A 15,275-nucleotide genomic window follows, 5' to 3' on the forward strand; every position below is an offset into this window, starting at 1 on the left:
CGTTGCCGTGGCAACTACAAAATCACGGGTGGACCTGACGCCCTGTGGAGGCAGCCCTGTTAGACGAGCTACTGTGAGTGGGGAGGAGGTGGGCTGGCTGCAGGGGCCAGATGCAGTGGGCAAAGAAGAACCAAAGGCCAGACTGGGGAGGGCTACTCTAGTGAGGTAGCCATGATGGAATGGTGGGCGCTGGGCCTCGGTGGTGGCCCGAGGAGCCAGACACCATGAACAGAAGACTGCGCTGGGGCAGTCTTACTGGAAGAGCTATTTCTGCCATGTTGAATGGGTGACGATGGGGAAACTGCTCGTGACCGGGTTGTTGGTTCTTAAGTGGCCGATCTTTATTAACTTTAATAATTCATCTGTCCGGCCCCGAGGTAGGGTACACTTTGATCTCTGGTCTTTTAGTGACCTCAAAAGAATGTTGGCGGAATCAGAGTCCCCAGAGTTCAGAGGTCTGTGGGTCCAGTCTGGCTTCCATGGCTTGAAGCTGGGTACAAGAGAGAGTTTGTCTCAGAGGCCTTGACTGTGGATGTATCTGCCATTTGGGGGTGGGTGAGTGGGCACTTTGTACTTCCTGGGAAGGCCTGGGGAGCAGGGTGTCTCAAGAGGAAGAGGCCCCATAGGTTCCAGTGTCCCCACCTTCAAGGACTGGGGCATTTCCCCTCCCCAGGCCTTACACGGGACTGGCATCTTGTCTGGCTGACCCCACTCCTTCAGGGCCTGGGCACTCCCTCCCCATATCCCACCATGCTAGGTCAAGGGGAGCGAGGCTGGGGTGGGGGGATGCCCAGTTAGGAAACCATCACCACCTTTGCTGGTGCGCCAAGGTCCTGCAGACCTTGCCCTGCTTTTGAGAGCTTCCTGTCCTCTGGGTACAGATGCCACACCCTGTCAGGACTTAGGAGTCTGGGCTCCTGGTCACCTCCACTCTCAGACACAGGCATCCAGGTCCCAGGCCCTCCTCCCTCAGACCCAGGAGTCCAGGCCCCCGGCCCCTCCTCCCTCAGACCCAGGGGTCCAGGCCCCCGGCCCCTCCTCCCTCAGACCCAGGGGTCCAGGCCCCCGGCCCCTCCTCCCTCAGACCCTCGGGTCCAGGTCCCCGGCCCCTCCTCCCTCAGACCCAGGAGCACAGGCCCCCAGCCCCCTTCCTCCCTCAGACCCAGGAGTCCCGCCCCCAGCCCCGCCCATGTCCCTCTCCCCCCTCCTTGCAGCCCCGCCCTCCTCCGCTCACCTCCTCCGCTCACTTCCTCCTGCTCGGTCAGATCCTCGTCCTCGTCTTCCTCCTCGTCGTCCTCCAGCGCCGAGTACTCCTGCGTGAAGGGTACGGCTCCCTGGGACGAATGGAAGCGCAGGCGGTAGAGCAGCCGCACCCACTGGCCGAACTCGCGGTCACGGGTCTCCGGTGGGGCCCGTAGCTGCAGGTAGAAGGCGCGGCCGGTGCGGAACTTGACCTTGAGTTGCCAGCGGCTTTCGTCGTGGACGAAGAGCTGGACAAACTGCAAGGGGAACAGCCTGGCGGGCGGAAGGGGCGGCTTCAGCGTCTGATCCTCCCCGGCTCCGCAGCGCCCACCCCAGCGCCCCTCTCCCCGCCCGGAAGGATCCTTTTCCACTTTCTCTGCCTCTTGCATTTTATCCATTCCCCAATTTTCTTCCATACACAGAGCCCATCCGTGTCTCCCGCTGGTCCTCCCTCCTAAACGCGAAACTCAGATTGCTGCTTACTTGAAATTTCCATTTGTATGTTGGATCGACATCGGACACATAAAATGTCCAACAGCCAAATTCCTGACCTTCCCCCAGCCCCAAAGCTGCTCCTCTTCGTCTTCCCCATCTTAACTACATCCTCCCACTTGCTCAGTCAGAAACCGTGGGAGTCGACTTTTTCACATTCTTAGCCAATCCTACCAAATCCTGATGGCTCCACCGTTAAAATGCAGTCACAGTCCGACGATTTCTAAGTCCCTCCACCAGCCGCCCCCGACCCCCGCCATCCAGCCACCGTAATTTCCCGCCTTCACCCCCAGTCTGTTCCCATGCGGCCGCCAGAGGGCGCCAATCAACACCCGCATTAGCTCAAATCCCTCCCGTGGCTCAGAGTAAAAGCAGAGTCCTCGCCTTGACTACGAGGCCCTGCGGGATCTGCCCCCTTTGTTCCCTCTCTGCCCTCCCCTCCCACCCACTCTCCTCGCTTACTCGGCTCCAGCCATACTGGTCTCACTGTCCCATAAACACCTGCCAGGCTTGGTCCTACCTCAGGACCTTTGCACAGGCCGTTCCCTCTGTCATCCTCCAGCCATCCCCATAGCTTGGCCCCTTCCTCTCTTAGAGAAGATCTGTTTACAACCTCCAGCCTATATACAACCACATTCACCCTTGCAGACCTCCCCATGCCCACCCCCATGCCCCATCTGTCTCCACAGACCTCACCCACTGGACAAATTGACATCTATTCTGTCTGCTTTCCTAGTAGAAGGTGAGCTTGAGGGCCAAGATTTTTGGTCCAATTTTGTTCAGTGCTGCTTCCGTAGTACCCAGAGCTGACCCATGGTCAGTGCTGAGTGAATGCTTGTGGAGTATCTGAATAAAGGAATTGCTCAGGCCCCCAGCCGGATTCAAGGTCCAACAAGGCAGTGGAGGAAACAATCCAGACAGGATGGGTAACTTGGCCCAGATCACACAGCAGGGATTTGAACCCAAGTCTTACCCATGTTCTTAACAACATTGGGTAGCCACATACCACCTCCCTCAGGCCCTGCAAGACTACCTCTAGAAACTGGTCTTACAGACACCCTCACAGCTGAGCACATGGATGTCCCCTGCCTGCCACACTGGTTGTCACCCCAAGGCACAGGACACATCAGACTCCCTCAGTAGGCAACTCGATCTATTAGTATGTTCCCCAAATGGAAGAATAACAGCTGACATTTCCAGAGCGCATACTCTGTGCCAGGTGCTGTTCCAAGAGTTTTACAGACATTTACTTAGTTTATCCCCTGACAGCCTGGAAGGTGGGCTCTCCTCTTATCCTCATGTTGCCGATGAGGAAACTGAGGCCCAGACGGGTAGGAAACTTGGCCAAAGACAGTGAAGAAGAGGTGAAGCCAGGATTTGAAACCAGGCCGTCTGAAGGCAGCCATTCGTTCAAGGACATTCCCTATTACATCATCACAGCAAGAGGCCGGGTGCAAGCTAGGTGTCCAAGGGGACAGAGTTTGTTGAATTGTGTGTGTCCAAAAATGGATCTGTGTGCACTGGCACAGAAGCACTAAGGGCTGGAAGCTGGTTAGAAGTGAGGGGCTGGGGGATGTGTCTTGAGGCTGAGTTGGCAGAGCAAGCTCAATGATTTTACTTTGATGGTATGTTTTCTCTGGGGCTGGGAGGGGAGAGTGCTGAAGGGGATGATGAGGGTCAAAGCCCCCCTCTCAGCACCATCCTTAGCATCCTTCCAACTGCAGGTTGTGACTCATACGGTGGGATACAAATAGCATTGAAAAGAAAAGCAAGATGGTAGAGAATGTCCCAGTACAAGGTTCCGGCATCAGAATACTGCTTTGTGAAATGTTTTAAACTTATTCGGGGGGGATAAATAAAGGCTGTAAGTGGCATCAAGTTTGTTCACGTCAGAATCAGATTCTACCACCAAATGAGTTACATCCAAAATTGCAGACAAAGGATTGTGTGCGTGCGTGCGTGTGTGTGTATGTGACAATGTGACTCCATCCTTCCTTCCTTCCTTCCCTCCCTTCCCCCGTCCCCCTTTCTTTCATTAACTGTGAGATGTGGCCAAAAAAGTGAAAGCCACCAGCAGAATGTTTCTGGAAATATACTCTATGCCTGTAAATGTCTTGGTATTTGCAGCTGGAGTTGGAGACAGGAGCCTAGGATGGAAGAAAGGTGTATTTTGTGCTATGTGTGTTTTGCACCTTGGAGTGTATTTGCATTACTTTTTCAATGAAAAAAACAAAGACCTGAAGGGGCAGTGTGGAGTGTGGCCCAGGAGCTCCAGAATCGTGAGGTCAGCAATCCTGAGGAGCCCAAGGTTCTGATCCCAGGCCACCCCTGACCCACTGTGGGACCCAGGGCAAGTGGCTCCCCTCTCTGGGCCTCAGTTTTTCTTATGGAGGGGCCTAAGCGGCCCCACCATATGACAGTAGGAGGTCAGAGAAGAGATGATGTGCATGGTCAAGGGGATGCCTGGCATGCAGTAAGTGCTGCATAAATGGTCATTCTCCTGATCCCTGCCAGGGTGTAGCTGAGGACAGTCCCCCTCATGTCTATCTATCCCCGATTCCTGGCCCCTGTGGATGGCCCTGTCCTTGTTCTCTTGGGTGGACAGTAGCCCAGAGAAGGCTAGCAGCCATTCATGGCTCCTGGCCCTGGAGGTCGTGTGGGTGAAAGGAGGTGCTGCAGGGCACCTAGGATGCCCAGAGCTGGGGAGGAAGGAGGTCTAGGCTGGGGTGGGGGCAGTCACCCGAAGAGCTGCAGGCGTCCGTTCTCCTTGGCAGGGCCCGCCAGAAGCAACAGGTCTGGGAGTTCCAGGGCAGGACTGGAGGCTGCCACCCCCATGGTGACCTTGTTGGCAACTTCTCCTAACCGGGTCACCTGGGGCCAGGGGTCAGAGGTTAGAAGCCAGATAGATGGGGGGCGGGATTGGGGAGGGATCAGGAATTTTGGTAGGGTTAAGGGTCAGGAACCAAGTAAGTTAACCACCAAGATGGGGATCAGAGATCCTGGGGTCAGAGGTCAAGAGTCATATGGGTATGAAGTCAGGGAAAATGGACCGAGGGAATCAAAGGCCAGGGTTCATAGGGAAGCAGGAATTTCAGGAGATGAGCATTAGAGGGAGTGATCAGAAATAGGGCGAACAGAGGTTCCCCAAGTCAGGAGGCCGGGGCTCAGGCCTGGGCTCGGAGGGCCCTGGGGCTCCACACCTGCACGAAGTTGCTCTCAAAGATGGGTAAATCCCGCAGCTGGTCGAACTCGCCGCTCAGGAGATGGCGTTGGAGCCGTCCCGGCTGGCGCGTGGGACAGGCTGGAACCTGGGGGCGTTCTACATGGGCGGCAAAGTTCGCAGGTCAGTTCCCGGAGGCTGGGCCAAGGTCCCCGGGTCAGCCCCGCGCTGAGGGTACAGGGTTCCCGGCTACCGGTCTCCGTATCGCAGGCTCCATCCCTCACCTGGTTCCCTCACCTGGTCCAACCCCTCCAGGCCCGGCTCCGCCTCTCACCTGCCATCCCACCTGGTCCCGCCTCACCTGCTCCACCAGGGGCCGAATTAGGCTTGTGCCCCCGTTTCATCGCAACGTCCCGCCCCTTGTGGGGAGCGGAGGGAGGCGCCCACGGAGAAAACGGGGGGGCGGGGCCCTGGGCTCTGTGACGTCACAACGCGACGGACCGGGTTTGACTGCGTCACGGAGGAGACGTCCGCGATTGTGGCGTCATCCAAGGGGCGGTGCCCGGAGGCCCGGATGGAGCGGTGCCCGCCCCGTGACGTCAGGCCCCGGTAGCGGGCGGGCGCTAGTGCGCAGACGCAAAGAGCCGGCGCAGGCGCACGGGCAACGGGATGTGGGCCGTTCCTCCCGGCGTGCTCCGCGGCGCCCGGCTCACTCCAGCCCTTTGGCTGGTGGGACGGGGCCGAAATGGCCGCGCCCGGCGCTGGGGCGACTCGGCTGCTCCTGCTCTTGCTGATGGCGACAGCAGCCCCCAGCCGGGCGCGGGGTAGTGGTTGCCGGTCCGGGGCCGCTGTGCGGGGGGTGAGTGCTTATTCGCTGTGCACATAGGGCGGGGTTGACGGAAATCGTGGGTCTCGGGCCTTTAGGTCGGTTAAGGTGGGAACGAAGTTGCGCAGGACCGAGAGGGAAGACGAGGTAAAAGAACCGTGGAAAGCGAGGCTGCAGTTCTGCGCATGCATGAGGCCGCACAACTGGGAGAAAGCGAGAGGACAGTTAGGAGGGCTCTAGCTCGTGAATATGCATAAGAGGGCGGGGCTCCTTATGGGATTTTGCCATCCCCTCTTTGGGCCTTAGTGGGTTTTTTGTTTGTTTTTTTAAAAAATTTATTTATTTTTATTTATTATTTATTTTTGGCTGTGTTGGGTCTTCGTTTCTGTGCGAGGGCCTTCTCTAGTTGCGGCAAGCGGGGGCCACTCTTCATCGCGGTGCGCGGGCCTCTCACTGTCGCGGCCTCTCTTGTTGCGGAGCACAGGCTCCAGACGCGCAGGCTCAGCAGTTGTGGCTCACGGGCCTAGTTGCTCCGCGGCATGTGGGATCTTCCCAGACCAGGGCTCGAACCCGTGTCCCCTGCATTGGCAGGCAGACTCTGAACCACTGCGCCACCAGGGAAGCCCTGGGCCTTAGTTTTTCTTATGGATGGGCCTAAGGGGATCCCTAATGGGATCCCTAATCCCATTTTGGGATGGGACTTTGGCACCTGGGCGTTGGGTGCGGTGAAAACGAGGCTGCACCGAAAGAGAAGGTTGGGGCAAGAACTTCCTTAACATTAGGACGCTAGGGATCCGCAGTCATGAATATGTTTGAGGAGGTGTGGCCCGGGTGGAATCTTGGCAAATCAGACGTCGGGGTGGCTAAAATTAAAGAGGCGTGGGGGGGGGCTCTCGGAGGAGTTCCGCCTCCCGAATATGCATGAGGAGGGCGGCATCTTGAGCTCGCGGATTAAAATCTGGAACGAGGTAGCGCAGGCTTGAGGGCGTAGAGAGGAGGATGCAGAGTTAGGAGAGATGTGGAGAGTTGGAGAAAAGGAAGGCATGGAATCTTGAATGTGCTTGAGAGGGGTGGAACTCGGGCGGCATCGTGGCTATTGGGGCTGTGAAGGTGAAAACGAGGTCACTTGGATATTAGCTTGGGAAGGATGCCCTTTAACTCATGAATAGTTATGATGCTAGGTGTGAAAGTGACCTGGAGATAGTTGCTTTGGAAACGAGGTTCCGCTGGTTTGCAGGCTCTGGTTTTCTCTGGCCCGTCCAGATCATGAATTTTCATGAAATGGGCGGTTCACGGTGGAATAGTGGGCAAGCGTCAGTGTTTGGATATGGGTATGAAAATAAGGCTCCTGCCGCAGCCTGCGGGTCTGTCTGTCCTGGGGTCCGCGGGTCCTGCCGGACTGAGGGCTCTGATGGTCCTTACCTGGGGCCCTCTCTATCTCTATCCGACCTGCAAGGCGGGGGCAGAAGGTCGAGAGGGCGAGGGCTGCGGCGCCGTGGGTCTGCTGCTGGAGCACTCATTTGAGATCGGTGAGTCCAGCAACGTCCTGACCTGGACACTTACCAGTGCCCTGTGTCAGGAACTCGGGTGCCACTCAGCGTGAGACATGCCATCCATTCACTTACAGCTTTGCACTTGGGAGTGTGTTTGCATTACACTGGGGAGGTGGGAGGCGGCGGAGAACAGAAGCTCTGTCTTTGAATACTCCCATACCTGTAAGACAAATGCCAGTTTCAGAAAGGTCAGTATGGCAGTAATAACCTCAGAGCAGACTTTGACCAGTTGCCCCATGCCCTGCCCTAGTGGTTAGATGTATTAACTCAAACATCTGTATTAACTCAGACATCCTCAGCATAGTCAAGCAGAATAGGAGGTGTTAGGGATAACCCCATTTTCCAGAAGAGGAAACTGAGGCGCAGAGGGATACCAGACAAGCTCCTTTTACAAGTGAATGGCAGAGGTGGGACCCTTTCTAAAGCCCAGCTTAAACTGCCGCATTTCAGGCCTCCAGACTCCCAGAGCATAGATGTCATTGTGGCCCAGGGGTTCATAATCGAGTCTGAGGCCCCAAGCTCTGGGGGCACCTGTTTTAAACACTGAAGCTCGGACCCTCTGCAGACCTCCCCAGTCAGACCCTGGCATCTGCTCGAGAAAGCCCGGTGGTTGGGAGCTCCTGAGCTCTGCAGCCCCTGTATTCCGCAGCTGGGAAAACTGAGGCCCACTTAAGTCACGTAAGCGACTCTGGGTCACCTGGCAAGGCAGAGGCAGGGCTTCAGAGACACGTGGGGCTGTCCCCAGTTTTTAAGTGGGAAAATGGGGGCTCGGGATGGGGAAGCGACCTGGTCACTGCGAAGGTTGACGTCCAGGCTCCCGCACAGATGACAGTGCCCACTTCCGGAAGCGGGGCTCGCTGCTCTGGAACCAGCAAGATGGCACTTTGTCTTTGTCGCAGCGGCAGCTCAGCGAGGAGGAGCGGGGCCAGCTCCGGGTGAGGACGGGACCCCCGGCTCTGCTGGGGCTGGGGGCACGTGCCTCAGAGCACAGCACGCGTACTTCGGGGCCTCTGCCCGAGCTGTTTCCTCTGCGCAGCACACCCTCTTCCCCACAGTTTTCATACGGTCAGCTCCTCTCGCTCTTCTAGATTCAGCCACGATGCTTCACACTTAGTGCAAGATTTGCTTGTGAGGAGAAAGGGATTCCCACGGTAGCCATGGTTAAGCTGGAGAACGTTACCTCTCCTGTCGCCCTGCTTTGTGGCCTCCTCAAGGGCTGGGTTCCCCCCAGGTCCGCCTGGGTCCTCCCTAGGGATGGTGTGGGGCTGGGGGGAGTGGGAGGGAGGTTCCAGGCAGCAAGGTAGAGGAAGGGAAGAAGGAGGGCCAGAGGGAACAGCCGGCTTTGGGGGAAAGCTCGAGAAAGCTGCCACAATCCACTTCCACTCCGTCCCTTTGGCCAGTTGGAGCTGCAAGGGAAGCTGGGGATGCAGGCTTTATTCTGGGCGGCTGCGGGCCCGTGGGTGCCAGCGCTGTGGGAGAGATCAGGCTGAGGCCCGCCCTGGCCAGCCTTCCTGCGTGGTGCCCACGTGATTCCTGTCACAGTTGCCCACAGAGGGAACTAGCCGCTCATATAACCGGGGAGTTCGGGTGTGGGGCTGGACCCAGACCTGCGGGAAGTGTCCTCGGGACCTACTCTGTCGCTGGGCTGGCCTCTCCTCTCCTCGTGGTGGTCTCCCCCCGGGTGGGCACCCAGTGGGAGGAGTCTTGGGCTTGGCCGGGCCAGGGAGTGGGGGATGCTGGCTGGGCGAGACTGGGGAAGGGCCCTCCTGGCTGTGGGCCCAGTGGGTGTCCAGACCAGGTGGGGGCTGGGCACTGTGCCTCTCACCGCCACCCTCTCCTCTCCGCCCTGCAGGATGTGGCCGCGCTGAATGGCCTGTACCGTGTCCGGATTCCACGGCGGCCTGGGGCCCCTGACGGCCCAGAAGCCGGTGGCTACGTCTCCTCCTTTGTCCCCGCGGTGAGTCGGTGATGAGGTCAGCCCCCATCCTTGCTTTACCCACCCGCTCTAGCCTGGGTTCTTAAATGCCCCAGCATTTAAGGACCTGGCCTTGCCCTCAAGGGTCTACCGGGCTGGAGGGGGACAGTCCAGTTGGTGGGCCCTGGGGAGGCCGTTGCTTCTGCTGGAGGTGGGCAGGGGGCCATGGAGGGCTTTGAAAGATGCTTCGGGGGCCCTGTGGGGTGGGGAAGGAGGCTTGGTGGGGGGGGCTGGTGTGGGCGAGGCCTGGGCAGCAGCCCCTGCTGGCCTCCCTCCTCTCACCCCCCTCCTCTCCTCCCCCAGTGCTCCCTGGTAGAGTCGCACCTCTCGGACCAGCTGACCCTGCACGTGGACGTGGCCGGCAACGTGGTGGGGGTGTCGGTGGTGACGTACCCTGGGGGCTGCCGGGGCCACGAGGTGGAGGACGTGGACCTGGAGCTGTTCAACACCTCAGTGCAGCTGCAGCCGCCGGTCCCGGCGCCAGGGTGAGGAGCGGCTGCGGGGCGGCGGGCAGAGCCAGCCCTGTCCCCGGCTGGACGGCCTTCCGCTGCCGCTCACTCCGGCCCCGCCCCTCCCCGCACCCTTCCAGGCTGCCGCGGGGTCTCCCGGGCCCTCATCCCCTCTCCTCCTTCTACCCCCACCCCCCAGGCCCGAGACAGCAGCCTTCATCGAGCGCTTGGAGATGGAGCAGGCCCAGAAGGCCAAGAACCCCCAGGAGCAGAAGTCCTTTTTCGCGAAATATGTGAGTAGGGTTCTGCCCGCCCCCGGCCGCTTCCCCACCGGCCCGCCCCCTCCCATGCTGAGCCCCCCTCTGCCCTGCTCCCCTCGCCCACGGCCCTCCTCTGGGCCTCCTGTATGTCGGGCCTGCTTGGCTCCTCCGGCGTCTCTGTGCACGTCCTCCTGGCCCCTGGCCTGAGCCCCTGCCCCTGCCGCTGCCGTTGTCAGCCTGCGGTGGTGCTCATGGGGCATCCGGTCTCAGCAAATGGCCGGCCCGGAGCTGGGCAGTGAGGGGGACTGGGGACAGCCCCTCGGGTGCCCGGGCTGGGGGCAGTGTCGGCCTTGCCTGTCGGGAGGGAGTGCAGTGAGGAGGGTGTGGTCACAGGAGGGGCGGGGTCCGAGCTTGGAGGAGGCTGGGATCAAGGTCTGAGGAAGAGGATGAGGCCTGACCCAGGCTGGGAGGCTGGGGCGTGGGGGGCACCCGGCAGAGCCCTCGAAGGAATGGGAGGTTTGGAAAGGAGGGAGCGGGTGGGCTCCGCCAGCCGGGCCAGGGGGTGGGTGGAGGGGCTGTGCCGGGCGGTGCCCGGGAGGCCGGGAGCCGGCAGCTGAGGGTGAGCCTGTGCTGCTGCTGGAGCAGCTCTTGAGGCCCAGGGCCCTTGGCGCTGGGGGCGCTGGCGGCGCTGGGGGCGCTGGCAGCGCTGGGGCTGGAGCAGGTGGTCCCACCCCAGGCAGGGGTGGGGGGCAGTGGAAGCCAGTGTGGCTGGGCCCTCGGGGCCTTGGGTGGGAGGACGCTGAGCCTGACTGCGCCGAGCGCCGTGTCCGTGGGGCCTTGGTTAGTGTGCCGGGAGCCCCTGATGTCAGGAGATGTCAGGAGTGCCGGGCTGCGGGGAAACTGAGGCCCAGAGAGGCCGAGAGCTCGCCCACCCCCGGCTCTGCCCTCCCTGATGGCCGCGGGACGCCACAGCCGCCACTGGCCCTGACCTGCGCCCCCCTCCCTCCTCAGTGGCACCTCATCCTGGGGGGGGCCGTGTTGCTCACAGCCCTGCGTCCTGCTGCCCCCGGGCTCGCACCGCCACCGCACGAGGCCTGAGTGAGGACTGAGCCCCCTCCCGCCTCCCCCGTCCCTGCACCCCGCCAGCCCTTCCCCAACCCGTAGTGGAGTAGGGGACCTGGGCCCCCTTCCCTCACTGCCTCCCCTCACGCCGGCCCCCGCCTTCCGCACCCTGGCCCGGACACTGCTCATTCTCTCCTCTCTTCTCTCTGTCTCCCTGTTTGTCCATCTGTCCTTCTGCCATCCTGTCTGGCTCACAGTGGATGTACATCATTCCCGTGGTCCTGTTCCTCATGATGTCGGGAGCACCGGACGCCGGGGGCCAGGGCGGGGGCGGCGGCGGCGGCGGAGGTGGTGGCCGGTGAGGGGCCCAGGGCCCGTGAGTGCCCCGTCCTCTTTCGCTCAGCGGACACCCTTCCTGCCCAGCGTGCTCGTGTCCTTGGTCATCACAGGAAGGATTTGCTGGCCCCTCCTGTCTCCCCGTCGCATGAGGGTAGGAGAGCGCCCCCTCCCCAGGAGTCCCTTCCCTCTGGGCCTTGGCGTTACTGGTGGCGGAAGGGCGGCGGGTTCTGGGCCCTGCTGCACCCCACCCTCCCCTGTGGCCCCGCTGTAGCCCCAGAGGCTTCTGTTTGCCACAGGGTAGAGCCCAAGCTCCTGGTCCAGCTCTGACCTCACTTCTGGTTCCCCCCACTCCACCCCCTGAGGCCCTGCAGTTTGGGAACATGCCTAGTCCTCTCCAGCCTCTGTGCCTTTGTCGTGGTCTTCTCGCCCTGCCTGGCCAGGTTAGATGATACCCCTAACTTGTCTGACACTGGATTGGGACACCAGCCTCCTGTCTGTGTGCCCTTGAGGGCACCCTGGGGCTCCTCGCAGCCCAGAGCTGGCACAGAGCAGGGGTGGGCTGGCCACGGGCGCCCCCTTTTCCATCCCTCCGTGCAGCCCTGTCCCCTGTTTTGGCCTATATCTGCCCACGGCTCTGAGTGGGAGTTGAGAATTCCTGCCATCAGGATGCCAGGCCCTCCATAGGCTTCTGGGCTTGAAGAAGTGATGTTGAAAGTCAAAACAAACATTTAGTGGAGTCAGGGGCCAGATGATGTAAATAGAATCCCTTTCCTGGCCTGGGTATCTTCCCTGGGACTTTGCTGGGTCCTCGCTATCTATATCTCCTCCTCCTTTCGTCTATTTAAGAACATTGACAAGGCAACGTATTGAAACAGGTAAACATTTTGGAAAGTTACAGCTTGCAGCAGCCCAGTGCAACTGTTGACTTGGCTAAGAGGCGGCCAGGATGTACCAGCGCTGCTGAATTCCCCTGGTCACTGTGTGTGTTATTCAGAAATGCCAAAAAATGGCTGCCATTGTCATGGTAACGGCTGCATCAGGCTCCACGGTGTCTGGGTAGCAGATTATTAAACAAACTGTCCCCCAAACGTTCAACGTTCAGCTTGCCTCCTGCTTTATGTGGTTATAAATAGCGCGACATCGCGGGTCTGTCGCTGATCTGCCTCTGATGTGAGTTTGAATGACTTCCCGCAGACTCATGACTCGAAGTAGAATACCAAGGCATATTAGAGACGTTTTGTGAACAGGGAAAACAGCCGAGGAAGGTGTGCAGTGGAGTCTTGTCTCCCTGATCACTTGATCATTTTAGTCCATTTGTTTTCCCTCCCGGAGTGTCTGTGCGGGCACCAACAAACAGGAACGTGTGTTCTTTCCCCCGCTTTGTAGCAAAAGTAACATGTTCGAGGTTGTACACTGTCCCGTGCTTGCCACTTTCCTCCTGCGCTGTATCTTCTGCAGTTCTGTCCTTGCCCAGAGAGTGGCCTCGTCCTTCGTGTGCCACCAGAAAGGGACGTTGAGCTCATTCAGCCCGCCCTCCTCCAACTGACTTTCTCACAAAATGCACACGTGACCGAAATGCACACGTGACTTAAATGCACACGTGACCTAAATGCACACGTGACCGTGGAGCGTGGCAGCACTATTGGCATTTTCTGAGAACTCTTCTTGTCCTTTGCTCCGTGGCAGTATTTGTGTTTTTGAATTCCTCTTGTGATTCATCTGATGTTGCTGAGACCTCCATGTGCCACCTCTGTCCTCTGATGCCCTTGGACTCGGATCCTGCTGCACCTCTTCCCTGCAGCCCCATGGGAGCTCAGAGCCCACTCCCTGGGGGGCCAGCCACGCCCCTCTGCACAGTGGCAAGCGGCCCGAGAGCCCCAGAGCCTCCCGCTGATTCACATTGCCTTGGTATTTTTTTTAAAATTAATTTATTTTATTTATCTTATTTTTATTTTTGGCTGCATTGGGTCTTTGTTGCTGCACACAGGCTTTCTCTAGTTGCGGCCAGCGGGGGCTACTCTTCATTGTGGTGCGTGGGCTTCTCATTGCGGTGGCCTCTCTTGTTGTGGAGCATGGGCTCTAGTTGCACGGGCTTCAGTAGTTGCAGCACGTGGGCTCAGTAGTTGTGGCTCACGGGCTCTAGAGCGCATGCTTAGAAGTTGTGGCGCACGGGCTTAGTTGCTCCGCGGCATGTGGGATCTTCCCAGACCAGGGCTCGAACCCATGTCCCCTGCATTGGCAGGCGGATTCTTAACCACTGCACCACCAGGGAAGTCCCCATTTTGTTATTTTTTAGTGGCTCGAGGTTTGAGGTCTTTGTCAATCTGATTACATTATTTTTATTTATTATTTATTTGGCCGTGCCGGGTCTTAGTTGCACACGCGGGATGCGTAGTTGTGGCATTCGAGCTCTTAGTTGCAGCATGTGGGATCTAGTTCCCTGACCAGGGATCGAACCCAGGCCCCCTGCATTGGGAGCGTGGAGTCTTAGCCACTGGCCCATGAGAGGAGTCCCACATTCTTTTCTTCTTAGACTTTTTTTGACTGCTCTCAAGCCAGCAGGGTTACCCTGCATATTCTAGTCAGTGTCCGAGCTCGCGCAGGCTCCCTGGGGCTCTCTTCTGATTAAACTTCTCTTCTAATTCTTGCCCATCCCTGGAGAGCTTAGTCACTGTTTCTCTTTATTGATCAGGGTGTCTGGGGATATAGCGCGCAACTCACAAGGTACAGTAGGATCCAAAGAGACAGCCCTCTGCTCACCGCACCTGTTCCCCTCACAGGGGCAGCGTGAGCTTTCAGTCTCCTGTGCCTTGCTCTGGAGCTGCTCCCTCCAGAAACAAGCAAATGTGTATGTACATAGGGTTTGGAGAAATATGTTGCCCTAGCCCCCCACCATCACCACCTGACGTAAGTGGGAGAGGCTTCCATCTCTGATGTAGAGTGCATCCTCATTCCACCACGTGGCTGGCTCAGAGTGGATTTCATTGGTCCCCTGTCGATGGACCTTTGGGTTTCAAGCAATGCTGCAGGAATCCCCGTGTACCTGCATTATTCCCCGCACGTGTGCGTGTGTCTGCAGGACACACCCCCGGCTGGGGACCTCCTGGGGGAGGGTCTCACTGCCGCCCATCCACACTGGAGGTTCTGAACAGCCCCTCCTCCCTGGTGGCTCCCAAGCCTGTCTCCAGCCCAGACTCCCCTCCAGGTTCTCCTGACCCAAGGCTCCTTCCCCAGGATGTGCCTCAGGGACCACCGGGGAAGCTAGTGCCACCCAGGAATCCTTATCCTGTGAGTGGTGCCTCCAGCTACCCGACCTCACAGACCAGACTGCTGGTCTGCCCTGCCCACTGTTCCTCCCGGCCTTGTCCTTTCGTCTCTGCCCCCGTGGCGCCAGCCCTGGCCTCGTCCTCTCCCACCTGTACTTCCTCCCTGGCCTCCCGTGTGCCCCCTCCACTCCATCCCCCTCATGGAGGGCTTTCTGACACCAGCGCTGCCCCCACTCCGCTGCTCCCAGCCCTCCCATGGCTCCCCAGTGCCGTCAGGGCAAAGTCCCAGCCCCTCAGCCTGGCCTTTGAGGCCCATTGGTTTCTGATCTCTTCCTCCTCCTCGGCCTCATGAATTACCACCCCCAGCCTCAATTAATGATTCAGTTAGATGCCACCGGGCCAGACTGCAGGCACTGTTCTCCCCCTCTCCACCCCTCCACAGCCCCATCCCTCCTCTTCCTGCCACATTCCTTCCTCTCTGTCCCCACTGAGTTCAGCCCTCACTCTCCCCCTCTTGCTCCCTGACCCTAGCCTCCTGACCTCTGGTCTAAGACAGGGGAACACCTGCAAGGTAAATGCTCAGTGAAAGGAATGCCCCCCTCCCCAATTTCCTGCCTCACCTCTTGGATGCCCTTCTCTGCCCCACAAAAT

The 15,275-nt window shown here is 59.2% G+C and overlaps 2 protein-coding genes across 4 annotated transcripts; one reads left to right on the forward strand and one right to left on the reverse strand.

Annotated features, from left to right (window-relative positions):
- Positions 1-322: 322 nt before the first annotated feature.
- On the reverse strand, positions 323-5,475 carry GARIN5A (golgi associated RAB2 interactor 5A). Of its 2 annotated transcripts, none has more exons than XM_061173933.1 (5): positions 5,256-5,475; positions 4,935-5,053; positions 4,475-4,605; positions 1,235-1,515; positions 323-490 (listed from the first exon to the last, which is right to left on the reverse strand). In XM_061173933.1, the coding sequence occupies exons 1-5, from the start codon at positions 5,296-5,298 to the stop codon at positions 450-452; spliced, it is 615 nt and encodes a 204-aa protein (XP_061029916.1). In that variant the 5' UTR covers positions 5,299-5,475; the 3' UTR covers positions 323-449. The 2 variants fall into 2 exon arrangements, with proteins under 2 accessions (XP_061029916.1, XP_061029915.1); XM_061173932.1 differs by having other exon boundaries at positions 5,229-5,475.
- Positions 5,476-5,588: 113 nt separating this feature from the next.
- EMC10 (ER membrane protein complex subunit 10) lies at positions 5,589-11,469 on the forward strand. 2 transcript variants are annotated; one of them, XM_061173912.1, is made up of 8 exons: positions 5,589-5,753; positions 7,177-7,249; positions 8,099-8,208; positions 9,126-9,230; positions 9,552-9,733; positions 9,897-9,990; positions 10,969-11,055; positions 11,277-11,366. In XM_061173912.1, the coding sequence occupies exons 1-7, from the start codon at positions 5,640-5,642 to the stop codon at positions 11,053-11,055; spliced, it is 765 nt and encodes a 254-aa protein (XP_061029895.1). In that variant the 5' UTR covers positions 5,589-5,639; the 3' UTR covers positions 11,277-11,366. The 2 variants fall into 2 exon arrangements, with proteins under 2 accessions (XP_061029895.1, XP_061029894.1); XM_061173911.1 differs by lacking the exon at positions 10,969-11,055 and having other exon boundaries at positions 11,277-11,469.
- Positions 11,470-15,275: the final 3,806 nt, after the last annotated feature.

The sequence above is a fragment of the Eubalaena glacialis genome, chromosome 18, assembly GCF_028564815.1.
Source record: "Eubalaena glacialis isolate mEubGla1 chromosome 18, mEubGla1.1.hap2.+ XY, whole genome shotgun sequence".
NCBI lineage: Eukaryota > Metazoa > Chordata > Mammalia > Artiodactyla > Balaenidae > Eubalaena > Eubalaena glacialis.

Excerpts from the sequence above, each read along its gene's own strand:
- GARIN5A (XM_061173932.1), bottom strand. The coding sequence starts at position 5,298 with ATGAAACGGGGGCACAAGCCTAATTCGGCCCCTGGTGGAGCAGGTGAG. Across the intron at positions 4,606-4,934 it reads TTGAGAGCAACTTCGTGCAG|GTGACCCGGTTAGGAGAAGT; the intron begins GTGTGGAGCCCC and ends CCCTGGCCCCAG. Across the intron at positions 491-1,234 it reads GGAGGAAGTGAGCGGAGGAG|CTTCAAGCCATGGAAGCCAG; the intron begins GTGAGCGGAGGA and ends TCTTGTACCCAG.
- EMC10 (XM_061173911.1), top strand. The coding sequence starts at position 5,640 with ATGGCCGCGCCCGGCGCTGGGGCGACTCGGCTGCTCCTGCTCTTGCTG. Across the intron at positions 7,250-8,098 it reads GGAGCACTCATTTGAGATCG|ATGACAGTGCCCACTTCCGG; the intron begins GTGAGTCCAGCA and ends GCTCCCGCACAG. Across the intron at positions 9,734-9,896 it reads CCGCCGGTCCCGGCGCCAGG|GCCCGAGACAGCAGCCTTCA; the intron begins GTGAGGAGCGGC and ends CCCACCCCCCAG.